This window comes from Microtus ochrogaster, chromosome 4, assembly GCF_000317375.1.
Source record: "Microtus ochrogaster isolate Prairie Vole_2 chromosome 4, MicOch1.0, whole genome shotgun sequence".
NCBI classification, from domain to species: Eukaryota; Metazoa; Chordata; class Mammalia; order Rodentia; family Cricetidae; genus Microtus; species Microtus ochrogaster.
In genome coordinates this window covers 4650871-4666379 of record NC_022011.1, presented here as the reverse complement: position 1 = coordinate 4666379, position 15509 = coordinate 4650871, and the positions used below count along the sequence as shown (strand labels likewise).

Below are 15509 nucleotides of genomic sequence, written 5' to 3'. Positions count from 1 at the left end.
AAAAAAAAAAAAAGAAAGAAATGGTAAGGATGGCAAGATGGCTCAGTGGGTAAGGGAGCCTGCTGCAAAGCATGACGAAACAACCTCAACTCAATCCTTGAGGCTGCATGGTAGGAAAACAAAAACCCCAAAGTTGCCCTCTGACCACCACACAAATGCCCCCCATACAAAATAAATAAATTAATTAAAATGTGATAAAAATTTAAAGTTATAGGACCTTTAGTCCTAGCACTTCAGAGACAGAGACAGTAGATATCTATGAATTAGAGGCCAACCTGGTCTACACAGTGAGTTCTAGGCTAGCTAAGGACATGTAAGTAGACCTTGTCTCTGTTTGATTTTTTTTTAAGATTTATTTATTATGTATAGTGTTCCACCTGCATGTATGTCTGCATGTCAGGAGAGGGCACCAGATCTTATTACAGATGGTTGTGAGACACTGTGTGGTTGCTGGGAATTAAACCTAGAACCTCTGGAAGAGCAGCCAGTGCTCTTAACAGCTGAGCCATCTCTCCAGCCCAAGACCTCATCTCAAAAAGAACTGTAGAAGCCAAAAAGTAAGGATAATACATTTAGAGATTTTCCCAGAATTGTGGACTTTGATGGATTAGGTCTTTGTTTTTGTTTTGGCAGGTCTATGTGCTGTCTATGTTCTGAGTTTAGTCTGAATGATTCTTCCATCACGGAGTCAGTTATGCTGAGGTCTGGGGGCCTACTAAAGTCTTGGGCCCTGTTACAAAGCTTCTCTGCTCTTCAGAGGACTGCCTAGTTCAATTCCCAGTACCCATGTTGGATAGCTCATAATTGATTGTAACTCCAACTCAAGGGAATCTAATACCTCTGTCCTCCATGGGCACTGCACTCAAATAGACATACCCATATGTACACATACGTGAAATTAAAAATATTAAAAAGAAATCTTTTAAAAATCTATTTGTGATTTCCATGATATCAAATCCTGAGTTGTTGTATATGAGAGACTGCACTTGTTGTGGATTTCACAAAAAACAAACAAACAAAAAGATATAATGCTGCCTTATTCTCAGTAGTCAGAAACTGGGACCAACCTAGACAAGTAGAGAGAAAAAGGTTGATTATGCATGTGTGTGCACACATGAGTACAGTGCCCGTGGAGGCTAGAAGAGTGTCAATCTCCTATCTTGTAAACTGCCCAACAAGGGTCCCCTGGAAGAGCAGTATGGGTTTTAAAGCTCTGAGCTGGTGGAATAACCAGCTCCTAATTTCTAAAAGTGTTGGTGCCCTCAGAGACCAGAAGAGGGCATCAGATTGAGTTATGCATACTTCTAAGCTAACTAGTGTGGATACTGGGAATTGAATTCTGGTTTTCTGTAAAGCAGCGAGTGCTCTTAAGTTCTGAGCCATGTCTCCTGCCATTCTCAATGTTTCTGATTGCTCTGTGTGGTGTATGACCTTCCTTTGAAAACTGTGCCTTTACTGACTGTAGGAGAGCCAGTAAAGAGCCCCTGGAGATGGAGACGTGTCAGACAGGACATGACCCCAACTTACTCTCTTTTAAAAACAAGCAGGCTTTTCCTAGAAATTTCTAGCAAACCTCTCCTTGTATATAAAATTGGCCAAAAGGGGCTGGAGAGATGGCTCTGGTTAAGAGCATTGCCTGCTCTTCCAAAGGTCCTGAGTTCAATCCCAGCAACCACATGGTGGCTCACAACCATCTGTAATGAGGTCTGGTACCCTCTTCTGGCCTGCAGACATACACACAGACAGAATATTGTACACGTAATAAATAAATATTTTTTAAAAAATTAATAAATAAATAAATAAAATTGGCCGAAATAATTGACAAAGGGGAACCTGTCTGATGAGCCAGATAGGTTCATCTCTTGAAATCAGGTCCATTTCTGTACAGCACCACTGTCCCTGTTCTGAAGGAAGGAAGAGTAGATGTTGGGAAGTCTACTTCATTGTTTGTCTCTGTTCATGGGATGAGATTGCTGTGTGTTTGAGTGTAGGTGGGTGCTTGTATGTAGAGGCTAGAGGCTGACCTAGTGTCCTCAGTTGTCACATTTTGTACCTGTGGGGCCACTTGAACTCAGAGCTACCCAGTTAAGTTTGTATGGCTAAGCATCTTTCTCCATGCCTCAGGGATCAAACCTGTGGCATATGTATATAGCAGAATACGGTGCAATTGGGAAGACAGAAACGAAGTTCTTTGTTTTCATTTCATCCTCCACTGGTAGAGTGGTCTTCACAATATTTTATATGAAAATGCAAGTAGAATTATACTGCTTTTGTGTCAGAAATAAGGTGTTGCTTATTTTTCATAAAAAGCCCTGGAAGAGGAGATGGAAATTGATGAAAGTATCTGTAGACAGTACAAATGGGACTGGGTGTGTGTTTGTCATGTTTGGTTTCAATGTTAACTTGCCACAATTATAATTGACTCACCTGAGTAGGAAGCTGGTCCTGAAGGATTTTTCCTCTTGTCTTGATGAGGTAGGAAGGCACACCCTGATTGGGGGCTGAGGAGAGAGAGGCTGTGAATGGTCAGAGCCCAAAGGGTTAGGGAAGGGGAGTGATAGGTAAGAGGCTGACGAAAGAGAGGGTCACAGTGAGGTTGTGATAGTTTTAGAAGTTTGGACAAACTGATTGATGAAGGCTGAGGTTTGAGGCCAGAGACCACATGTGAAAACTACATTTTAGAAATGATTGTTTTTCCCCAGCTGAGCACATACATACATACATACATACATACATACATACATACATACATACATACTTATTTATTTATTTATTTATTTATGATATACATTGTGTTCTGTCTGCATGTATGCCTGCTGCCAGAAGATCTCATTACAGATGGTTGTGAGCCACCATGTGGTTGCTGGGAATTGAATTCAGGACCAGAAAATCTGCCAGTGCTCTTAATCTCTGAGCTGTCTTTCCAGCTCCAAGTACATACATTCTTTCCAAAGAATATGGCTTTTCTTTGTTATATGAAAAGCAAAATCATGTTCATGGTAGAAAATACAGACAAGGATTTAGAAAAAAAATGAAAATCTTCCATCATTTATTTTGTTTCCACTTTGTATTTATGGAAGTTTCTGTGTTTATGGGATAGAGCTGTGACATCCAGACTAGGCCGGTTGAAAAGCTGGGGCTAGAGGGGCTAGTGAAGGGCTCAGGAATCATTTCTACGGGGAGGACTTTGTGCTTCCTTGTGGGTTGTGTCTGTGTGTTAGACACCAGATTGGCCTCCAACTAACTTTCTGTGTAGCTAGGCAGGCCTTGAACCCAGATCCTACCTACACTTCCCAAGTGCTGGGATTATGGGCATGTGTCACCGTTTCCAGCCTCCAGTTGGATTTGATATGGCAAATGGGGTGGGAAGGGTTCAGACTTGCCTGTGAATATTGGGGAGCATCATGTGGGCTAAGAAGGGGGTGGTGTGGCTGGGAGAGTAAAGTGGAGGGTCCCATGTATCATAAGGAAATAAAGGCTGTGCTTTTAGTCTGGGTCAGTTTTGAAAATGAAGGTGGACTGGCCATACTTCAGCTGTCTTCCTTAACTCTGGAGACAGGTTTGTGGGAACATCTTTAGTCAGCGCAGGGCACTTAATGCCCTACTAAATAGTGCAGAATTCCTTCATTTTCACCTAGTGGGCATGAAGTGGGAACTTCTGAATAGTACCTTGAAGTTAAACCTCATATTCTCTCTCTCTCTCTCTCTCTCTCTCTCTCTCTCTCTCTCTCTCTCTCTCTCTCTGTACATGTGGGGGATATTGAGACCGATTTTCACTCCATATAGCTCAGAGCTCAGGCTTCCCTTTAATTCATGATGATTCTCCTGCCTTACCATCTTGAATTCTGAGATTAGACATGAGCAAACCACACCTGGCTGAATTTCATCCTTTTATGTTCATTTTCTTGGTTTTTCGAGACTGGGTTTCTTTGTGTTGCTTTAGTGCCCATCCTGGAGCTAGCTCTTGTAGACCAGGCTTGCCTTTTTTATGTTCATTTTGTGACACACATTTAGAGACTAAAACGTTTTTAGTGTTAATTATGGAACCAGAGTCAGGTACTATCTTGCTAGCTATGTGTCTTAAGTAGGAAGTGGTTTTTTTTTGTTTGTTTTCTTGCTTGCTTGTCTGTTTTAGCAGATGTTCATTTTCCCTCTCACCCTTCTCTGACTTACAGGTCTTTAAACCTATGGCTGATGCTGCTGTGAAGATTGTGGAGAAAAATGGCTTCAGTGACAAGATTAAGGTTATTAACAAGCATTCCACTGAGGTGACAGTTGGACCAGGTGAGAGCTGTCCCTCCTGTGGGAAGCAGAGCTAGTGAAATGTCACAGCAGTCACACACAGGAAAGAAACTTTCTGCTATAAGTAAACGTAAGGTGGTAAAAAAGAAGTCTTCATAGTGAGATGTTTTTTTTTAAATATTTATTTATTTATTAATTTATTAATTATGTATTCTGTTTGGCGTGTATGCCTGCAGGGCAGAATAGGGCACCAGACCTCATTACAGATGGTTGTGAGCCACCATGTGGTTGCTGGGAATTGAACTCAGGACCTTTGGAAGAACAGGCAATGCTTTTAACCTCTGAGCCATCTCTCCAGCCCTATAGTGAGATGTTTGAAACTTAGAAAATTCTACGTGTTCTTTGAAACTCGGAGAACACAGCTACAACATTTGGTGAAGAGGAAAGAAGCTGTGGCCATCACCAGTTTTTAAGATACAGTATTTTAGGATTGAAGGATCTACTTAAAGTCAGTATTTTATTTTAAGTTTAATTTTGCCATTACCATCATTAGGTAATGAATCATTAATGATTGAATATACATTCATTAATGCATATATACTTCAAGAATATAGTGTAGAGCCCAATATTATGGTGTGTGCTTATAATCCCAACACTTAAGAGGATTGTGAATTTGAGGCTAACTTGGGCTACATAACAAGACCCTAAATCAATGTGAGTATACGATTGTTGGGCGAATTTTGCCAAATTGAGGGACACTTGTAACCATGGTCATAATCAACACAATAGATTATTTCTTTCTTGCTCAAAAAATTCCTCACGACCCTGGGCACTCACAGATACCCTTTCAATTAAATTAGGTCATTTTTTTTTCTAGAATTTCAAGGAAATTTCAAATGAAATTGTGTATCAGCCTGTGCTGGCCTCAAACTCACAGAGATCCACCTGCTGCTGCGTCCTCAGTGCCTGGGTTAGATGTGTAATATATTCAAGAGAATGTTATTGTTTCTAACCCAGGAGATAGAGTTTGCTTTTAACTTCCACTTTACTTTACTAGATGTGTAAATAAATGGACACATGGAGCCCATGTGTGTGTCATAGGAAAGGTACTTTTCTAACCTCTGTTCTGCTCCTCGATTTACAGTTGAGACTACTAACTTGATGGTTAGAACCCAGCCCTCCAGGCTAGTAGTGTTATCCAGTCCTTGTGTATAGGACTCCAGGCTCAGTCCTTGTTCTTCACTCAACCTCTCTAAACTACTTCAGTGTGTCTCTTTTTCAGTGTCAGCTGTGAAATTTGTCCTCTGTAGACTGAAGACAAGTGGGTTTTGTCTAATGTAATTCGTGAACCATTAGAAATGTTTACAGTTAATTCTCCATGATAAATAGCTCTTTTCAAGGTCTGTTGGCTCATTAAAAAGTATAGTTGTAGCAGTAATATTATGTTTTAGAGGTTTTTTTTTATTTTATTTATTTATTACGCATACAATATTCTGTCTGTGTGTATGTCTGCAGGCCAGAAGAGGGCATCAGACCTCATTACAGATGGTTGTGAACCACCATGTGGTTGCTGGGAATTGAACTCAGGACCTTTGGAAGAGCAGGCAATACTCTTAACCACTGAGCCATCTCTCCAGCCCCTGTTTTAGAGGTTTAGAAAGCAGTTGATTAAAGAACTCCTCAGAACCCCGAAGAGGGTGTCAGATCTTCTGAAGCTGGAGTTAGCAGGGGTTCTGAACTGCCTGATATGGGTGCTAGGAACTGAGCTTGGGTCTTCTTCTTTTTTTTTTTTTTTCTTTTTTTTTTTTTTTTTGGTTTTTTGAGACAGGGTTTCTCTGTGGTTTTGGAGCCTGTCCTGGAACTAGCTCTTGTAGACCAGGCTGGTCTCGAACTCACAGAGATCCGCCTGCCTCTGCTTCCCGAGTGCTGGGATTAAAGGCATGCGCCACCACTGCCCGGCTGAGCTTGGGTCTTCTTCAGGAGCAGCACCTGCTATTTCCACTGAGTCGTTTCTCTAACCTCTGCTTTTCGACGTGGTACTTAACATGTCTGTCATAAATACATTTCCTAGTCTGTTGTATGTTTCTGACTCTATTCACTTGCTTTTAGATGGTGACTTGCCGTGTCGGGCTAACATCCTGGTCACAGAGCTGTTTGACACGGAACTGATTGGAGAGGGAGCACTGCCCTCTTATGAGCATGCCCATAGGCATCTTGTACAGGTAAGGGGCTCAGAGCCTTCAGGAGTGTTACACAGTCACTGCTTACCATGCTCAGTACAGCCCTGCAGAATCTCTCTACACCTGGGCCTCCCTTCAGTTCCTGGCAGGCATCTAGCTCAGGTGGCAGTACGGCTGAGAAACCTTTGCTTTTAATTCCCAGATGTGAAAATCCTCTTCACCGCTGGGTTCCCAGGCCTGATGATGGGCACAGAATGAAAGGACCAATAATGTAAGAGGACCATTAGACAGGGAGGTAGAACCACAGCCAGGTAGGGAGGGGAACCCTGCAGGTGTCCGTGCAGGTGATGATCTGTGAAGGGATGGACTTTCTGCCTTACTCAGATGAAAACAAGTTCTCCTCATACTGTTTTCTTTAACTGGACCCCATGGGCAAGGTGCAAAATCAGTGGAAGATGTAGGTACATGAATAATTCTTCCAGCATACATATACAGACAAACATACACACACAGCACAAACACACTAAGTATAAAGTTACATCCATGCTCACAAACATCTATGCTCCCATAGATTCCCTGTCGTTTGTAAACAGGAGAGATAGTTACCTCTGTATTCCAGGGAAATTCCCCTTTTCAATTTCAAAATGCTTTTCTTATCCTAGCCGTCGGAGACTTGCCCTCCCTTAGCACTGAGCCTCCTCACTATTGAGGTTTTTGGTGATAGCAGAGAAAATGACCACTCACTCTGGGACCTGAAGACATCCTATTCTCCGTTTGTACCAACCAGAACTCATGGAGCTCCGTCGTTACTGATAGCTGGGCTCACTGCATGTTGACGTGTTCTGAGTTTTCTCCAAGAGCAAGTTATGTCTTTCAGTGAACTGAACAGCTGCTGTCCACAAGTTTGCCAGCTTGTGGTCTTATCTGCTCTCACACAAGAATAGACAACTACCGGGCCTGGAGAGATGGCTCAGTGGTTAAGAGCATTGTCTGCTCTTCCAAAGGTCCTGAGTTCAATTCCCAGCAACCACATGGTGGCTCACAACCATCTGTAATGGGGTCTGGTGCCCTCTTCTGGCCTTCAGGCATACACACAGACAGAACATTGTATACATAATAAATAAATAAATATTAAAAAAAAAAAAGAAAGTTGAAAGATCAGAGAGACAGAGCCAGCCACCAGAGAAATCTCAGCCCGAATTGGGGGGGGGGATCCCCACTTCTCTAATTATGATGTGATGTTTACATAAATAAATCCTTCCAATTATGATATATATTTACATTGATGATGCCCAACAATAAGGATGTCATAGCCATTTGTGAGCTCATGCTGTCCATTTATGGTGTCATACTCTTCCAATTGTGATGGCACACCATCCCATTGATGATGTCATACTCTGAATTATGTCATACATTTACGTTTATGCTGTCGTATCCTTCCTGTTATGATATCATATTCTTCCAATTACGGTGCCATGTATTTGTGGTGTCATACCTTTCCAATTATGATATATGTACATCTATCTTTCCTATCTATCTATCTATCTATCTATCTATCTATCTATCTATCTATCTATCTATCTATCTATCTACATATACATATGATTTACAGTGATGTCATATCCTGATAATAATGACATCATAGTTTTCTAATTATGCTGTCATATTTATAATGATTACATCATATCCTTCCAATATGATATCATAGTCATTATGATATGCCATTTATTTATGGTGTCATACCCTTCCAATGATGACATTACATGTTTACATTGAAGATGTCATATTCTTCCAATTATGATGTTATACCCCCTACTCATAGAGTCATAATCTTCTGATTATGATGTCACATTCTTCACATTATGATATCCTGCATTTCTGTTTATGATGTCATACCCTTCCAATTATGATGCCATATGTTTACATTGATATCGTATCATGATAGTTTAATACCATAATTTTCAAATAATGTCATATACTTACATTGATGTTATATCCTTTCAATCATGGTGTCTTCCCATTATTCAAAGAGTCTAATGCTAGGTGGTTCATTGTCAGCATATTTAAAACATAGTACAATTTGGGAAAAGGTTTTTTTTTTTCAATAATCATTCCCAGTCAAGATTTCTAGGTAACAATCATTCCAATTCCAGGTACACAATACCTTAAGGTATGACTACATAGAAACTCCTTTGCAAAGCACAGTGACCATGAGGGTGGGGCTGTAACTAAAATCTAATGTGGTCTCTATCGATAACATAGAGGTGAGCAGGCTTTAAAATAGGTGTGGCACCCCCCTAAGGATGAGTTCTACTAGAGATAAAAGTCTAGGGAGGGAGAGTCTGGGATAGATGTTCTGAAGGGTGTAGGTGAGGTCTGTCTCTATAGCAAAAGGGGTGAAGTTGGCCTCCACAAGTAACAAGATCATCAGTTCATTAACAATATTCACTCCCGCCGGGCGGTGGTGGCGCACGCCTTTAATCCCAACACTTGGGAGGCAGAGGCAGGTGGATCTCTGTGAGTTCGAGGCCAGCCTGGACTACAAGAGCTAGTTCCAGGACAGGCTCCAAAACCACAGAGAAACCCTGTCTCGAAAAAAACCAAAAAAACAATATCCACTCCCAACTTTCTGGGCAGGAAAACCTGTATTTTATCTCCTCCATCAGGAAGAGGCCCCTGTGTGTTTAACAGTCCTGGTTCCCTAGTGATCTGTGGGCAAGAAGACTTTTGTGCCTCTGATAAGTGGGAGGAATGATTGATCAGCAGTGCTGGATGAACCCAGCAGGCCGGTCAGATGAGGGTGGGCAGCTGGACATTGGGGTTTGTCCTGTTTTGCTAGGCAAGGGACTAGAACGACTACTTGTCAGGAAGACTCTTCCAGGTCTGTATGGTAGTTCATGTTAATAAGTAGTTGTTTTTTTTTTTAAATACTCAATAATTTTAGGTAACTAGCTTAAATTGTTTTAGCACTCAAGGCTGAGTCAAGAGGATTGTAAGGTTAGCCCAGACTGTTTAACAAGACATTGTCTTCAAAATAATAATCATTTTATCCATGATGTACTTTCTCTTTTTTAAGACATAGTGCAGGAAACAGTTTACTCTCTGACACAGGGAAGGAAAGCTTTAAAGTTACTACATCAGCTAAATACTTGAAGCAAGTCATTTTCTGTTCCACCAGCCATCTTCTAAATAATGACACTGAGACTTATTATTAATTATGAAAGCTTGGCCTATAGCTTAGGCTTGTTCCTAATTAGCTTTTACAACTTAAATTAACATTTTTTTTAAGACACGTTTTCTCTGTATAACAGTCCTGACTCTCTTGGAACTCGCTTTGTAGACCAGACTGGCCTCAGATTAATGGAGATCCTTCCTCTGCCTCCCAAGAAGTAGGATTAAAGGCATGCACCACCACTATCCAGGTTAACCTATAATTTTTAATCTACATTCAGTAGAGTGGCTTGACACCTCATCTCTCTGTACTGCCCATCCTCCTTCCTCTGTGCTGACTCGCAGCTCTGCCTTTCTTCTTCCCAGAGTCCTCCTTGTTCCTGGAAATCCTGCCTAACCTCTTCCTGCCTAGCTATTGGCCATTCAGCTCTGTATTAAACCAATCAGAAGGCGCCTTGGCAAAGACACATCTTTATGGTGCAAACAAATATTCCACAACAAATACTAATGCCTTTGACTGGGTATTTGACTTACTGTGACTGTTGTTGGTTTGTTTTGATATAAACTCAGGAGCACTGTGAAGCCGTGCCTCACAAAGCAACTGTCTATGCCCAGCTGGTGGAGTCCAGAAGGATGTGGTCCTGGAACAAGCTGTTTCCTGTCCGTGTTCAGACTAGTCTCGGAGAGCAGGTCATCGTCCCTCCCTCAGAATTGGAGAGGTGTCCTGGGGCGCCTTCAGTCTATGACATTCAGCTGAACCAGGTGTCAACTGCTGACTTTACTGTCCTCAGTGATGTGCTACCAATGTTCAGGTACTGTGGAGCCTCCGGGGTGGCAGTGCTTTGAGACATTTGATCTGATTTCTCTTATGGAATGGAAACCTAGCTGAATCCACTCCACATCAGTACCTTAGTTGGTCAGGTCTATAGTTGTAGAAGTTTAACAGTGGAGTGTGTGAGTTAAATTCTGCTTCAGTTCCTGAATATTCTTCCACAGCGTGGACTTCAGCAAGCAAGTCAGTAGCTCGGCAGCCTGCCATAGCAGGCAGTTTGTACCTCTGGCATCTGGCCAAGCGCAGGTGGTTCTGTCCTGGTGGGACATTGAAATGGACCCTGAGGGGAAGATCAGATGTACTATGGCACCCTTTTGGGCACAGACAGACCCACAGGAGCTTCAGGTAAGAGGCAGGAGCTAAGCACATTTCATGTAAGTCAGGAAACTTTTGTTTTTTTGGCTACTAGATCACTGTATCAGTCAAAGGCAAAGAAGCAGTTTTCTTTTGGGAAAACACACATGCACACACACAAGCACAGGGGACTAGGGATGTAAGTCAGCGATAGATAGAATACTTTCTTAGCATGCATGAGTCCCTATACTACATCCTGAATGCTACAAAGAAAATGATAATAAAAAAATAAAAATTAGAAAGCATGTAGGCAGTGGTAGTGCACGCCTTTAATCCCAGAACTTGGAGGCAGAGGCAGGAGGATCTCTGTGAGTTCAAGGCCAACCTGGTCCTCAAGATAAGTTCTAGGACAGTTAGGGCTGTTATATTGAGAAACACTGTCTCAATAAACAGAAAAAGCGTAGCCTGTCAGTGTGCGGTGGACCTCTCCTCTCCGGGTGAGTTCATGGTTGACACCAGTGGCCACAGTGAGCAGCAGAAGTCTTAGTGAATTAGTTCTGTTATTCCCCTCTGTCCTGGTATAGCCAGTAATCCACAGGGTTTAGGTCAACTTGAAATGGAGAACTACAACTTCACTCCCTTTGGTTCAAAATCCACCTTCTCCAGTTTAGGGAAAATAAGCAGAGGAATATGAACCACAGAATGGAAATCCAGATTACTCTTCAGCATATGATACATTTTTACCTTTAAACTGCTATGAAATAAAAGAAAAAAACATAAATGAACTGCAATAAAATACTGTTATTAATAAATTGCCTATTAGTAAATACAGTTCAGAAAGTTTGATGGTGCACCAGCTGGGAATACAGGCCTGCACCATTTGGTTTAGTTACTTGGTATGTTTTCTCCTTGGATATAATGTCGGCCCAAGGAGAAAATATATGTAGCAGCTCTTATGCTCTGGTCCCCGATTTACTACTTAGGCCAAAGGCTCTCACTGCTGTGGGGCTGCTGTTACTAGCCAGGCCTGGGAGCTTCTCACTCTACCTCTTTCTGATTGTTTGACCTAAGGCAGCTGTGGGTCACTCAGTGCATGTCAACTTCCTCTGCTGTCTTGGTCTCCAATAGGTAGTGTTTGTGAAATTTCAAAAATGGAATATTAGTACATTTTAGTTGCATGTCTTCAGAGAACTACAGTGTGTATTTTCTCCTTGAGTCTTTATATAGATGTGCCAGGTAACTGTAGCGATACCCAGAGTGCAGGGCCTTGTGTCCAGGGAGTGGAAGGGTTAGGTGTGGATCCCCCGTCTTCTCACAGTCGGTCATGTGTCCTTTCCAAACCACTGATGACTTCTATAGTATTAGGAATTTGAAAACTGAAGGAGTCTCCCTGATGAACTCACAAACCACTTTGATCCCATTTAGCCTGCCTCACTTTGGGTTCTGTCACCAGCTCCTAGCATCAGAACTCAGAAGCCTCCTTGTTTATGGGAGAGGCAGATGTTAGGGAAGCACAAATTTCTCCAGTACAGGAAGGAATAGCAAGGAGGATATACCTGTTTATCCTTTCTTACTGTATATGTGGCTTTTGAACTTTTAGTTTTTAGTCTTTGTATTTGAACAGACATCTTAGATGCCTGCCTTTTTGCTAAATTCAGAACCTCAGAGGTTAAGAGCACTGCCTGCTCTTCCAGAGGTCTCGAGTTCAATTCCTAGCAACCACATGGTGGCTCACAACCATCTATAGTGAGATCGGGTACCCTCTTCTGTTGTGCAGACATACATGCAGGCAGAACACTATATATATATAATAAATAAATGAATAAATCTTTAAAAAAAGAGAATACTCAAAGACATGAAAAATGACAGACTATAAGCTGGGTGGTGGTGGCATACACCTTTAATATCAGCACTTGGGAGGCAGAAGCAGGCGGATCTCAGTGAGTTTGAGGGCAGCCAGGACTGTTACACAGAGAAAGACTGTCTCAGAAAAAAACAAACAAACAAACAAAAACTATGATACAGTGGGTGACCTATGTCCCAGGCAAGTGGAAGAAGCCTTGTCTTCATTTGCATATATGCTCTTAGAGTCTGAGAAAGCCTAGTTTCCTTGGTTCCTGGAAATTGCAATAAACAGGTGGTCACTCCATCAGAATTAAGCCGGGTTTTTGTTGTTGTTTTTTGTTTTTTTGTTTTGTTTTCTTTTTCTTTTTGCAAAGAAGATCTTGCTGTATAGCAAGCTGACCCACACTCACAAGGTCACTCAGGCCAGTCTCAACTCAACTCATGCTCCTCCTCACCCAGCTTTCTCAGTGCTTGGATTACAGGTATATAGACACATTTAACTCAGGCACCAACTTTTTAGGATAGTTATTCTTCCTAATTTTTTCAAATGCTATTACCATATTTTCTAAAAAAAACAAGATGTATATAAATTTACATTGGGCCCAACCATCGAAAATATCTACCTTTCTTGGATCTCTTGTTGTATTTTTATGCTGTATCATAGTTTTTGTTTGTTTGTTTGGTTTTGTTTTTTGTTTTTTTTTTTTCTGAGACAGTCTTTCTCTGTGTAACAGTCCTGGCTGCCCTCAAACTCACTGAGATCCGCCTGCTTCTGCCTCCCAAGTGCTGATATTAAAGGTGTATGCCACCACCACCCAGCTTATAGTCTGTCATTTTTCATGTCTTTGAGTATTCTTTTTTTTTTAAAGATTTATTCATTTATTTATTATATATATATAGTGTTCTGCCTGCATGTATGTCTGCACAACAGAAGAGGGCACCCGATCTCACTATAGATGGTTGTGAGCCACCATGTGGTTGCTAGGAATTGAACTCGAGACCTCTGGAAGAGCAGGCAGTGCTCTTAACCTCTGAGCCATCTCTCCAGCCCCATCTTTGAGTATTCTTCATAAATATTTAACCTATTTCTGAACTGGACATTTATGTTGTTTCTGGGTTTTTGTTAGTACAAATCTGTTATATACATATTTATGTGAAAATAGCTTCTTTTCTTTTTCTTGTTTTCCTTATATGTAGGGTTTTCAATAAGGATGATCACAATTTATTAAAGGTTACCTTGGACTCAAGTGAGTTTAGTGATAGAGTAGTTGCCTAACATGTATAACGCTCTGGTTTACTTTCCAGTCTGAGTCACTGTAGATCATGCTTCACAATTTAGAATATTCTAGTTCTTAAAAAAATCAAAAACAAGAAACTTGACCTGGGTGATGGTGGCGCATGCCTTTTAATCCCAGCACTCAGGAGGCAGAGGCAGGTGGATGTCTGTGAGTTCGAGGCCAGCCTGGTCTACAGAGTGAGTTTCAGGACAGGCTCCAAAGCTACACAGAAAAACCCTGTCTCAAAAAACAAAAACAAAAACAAAAACAACAACAACAACAAAGCTTCATTTAATTCAAAGAAGTAAGCCAAACAACCTTTCTTTGTTATTTTAAATTTTTGGGTGTGTGTGATGCAATGTGGTATGTGTGTGAGTTATGGTGTAAGTAGTGTACGTACTTGTTAGTATTGGTGTATGCGTATGTGCTGTAGGTGGGCCTGTGCATGTATGTATGGGGTCAGAGGTCACTGTCCACCTTCATTTTTTAGACAGGATCTCTCTTAAACCTGAAATCCACTGATTTGGCTAGACCGCTCAGGGATGCACCTGTTTCTGACCCCCTTCCTCCCCAGGTAGACACACCCAGCTTTGCAGTTCTCCCACGGGTGCTGGGTATTTGACCTCAGGTCTTCTTGCCATGCAGCAGTCACTATCCCGATTAAGCCATCTTCCCCATTTTCCCAACTTTTGTTTTGAAAACTTGTAGAGTCACAAAGTAAGTGAAAATGAACACTGATAGTGCTTTACTTCAGTTTATTAGTTGTTAATATTTCCCGTACTTGCTGTGTCTCTCTCTTTCCTCTCTCACTGCACACCCAGTTTTTGCTCAGTCATTTGACAGTAAGTTACAAACATCTAACTCTTGACTCTTTGATACTTAAGAGAATAAAGCAGTTTCATCATAATCAAAATACCATCATCACACCTAAGAAAATTAACAGTATTCTATTCCATAACATCTAACATGGTTCAAAATAAAATTTCCTTAATTGTTCCAAAGACCTTTGATAGCTTTTGTTTTCCTTGTCTAGGATCCAGTTATATATTATGTATTATATTTGACCTTTCTGTGTTTTGAAGCTATTTAAAGGCAGAAGGAAATTCTTGGAATATGTCCCAAGAGGCTCTTAGAGCAGGGTTTCCCCTGGGCCACTAGGTCAGCCTTAGTTGTGAGTCAGAATTTTTCCTTCAAATGAAAGATGGCTTATAGTCCAGCAGGTGAAGGAAAGAGCTTTGGCGCTTGTGCTGGCTAGTTTTATATCAACTTGACACAGGCTAGAGTCATCTGAAAGGAGGGAACCTCAATTGAGAAAACGCCTCCATAAGATCCAGCTGTAGGGCGTTTTCTTAATTAGTGACTGATAGGGAGCCCCAGCCGTTGTAGTGGTTCCATCCCTGAGCTGGTGGCCCTGGGTTCTATAAAAAAGCAGGCTGAGCAAGCTGGTAAGTCGTACCTCTCCGTGGCCTCTGCATCAACTTCTGCCTCCAAGTTCCTGCCCTGATTGAGTTCCTGTCCTGACTTCCTTCAGTGATGAACAGCAATATAGAAGGATTAGCCATAGAAACCCTTTCCTCGGGCTGGAGAGATGGCTCAGAGGTTAAGAGCACTGGCTGCTCTTCCAGAGGTCCTGAGTTCAATTCCCAGCAACCACATGGTGGCTCACAA

General features: G+C 41.6%; 1 protein-coding gene across 3 annotated transcripts in view; it reads left to right on the top strand.

The window, feature by feature from the left end:
- The window catches only part of Prmt7 (protein arginine methyltransferase 7), a 37625-nt gene that overhangs the window by 9701 nt on the left and 12415 nt on the right, over positions 1 to 15509 (top strand). For all 3 annotated transcript variants that reach the window (XM_005345422.3, XM_026777242.1, XM_026777245.1), the window contains exons 5-8: positions 4176 to 4284; positions 6352 to 6464; positions 10164 to 10405; positions 10590 to 10770. In XM_005345422.3, the coding sequence (XP_005345479.1) occupies positions 4176 to 4284; positions 6352 to 6464; positions 10164 to 10405; positions 10590 to 10770 (645 nt within the window). The remainder of the gene's footprint in view (positions 1 to 4175; positions 4285 to 6351; positions 6465 to 10163; positions 10406 to 10589; positions 10771 to 15509) is intronic.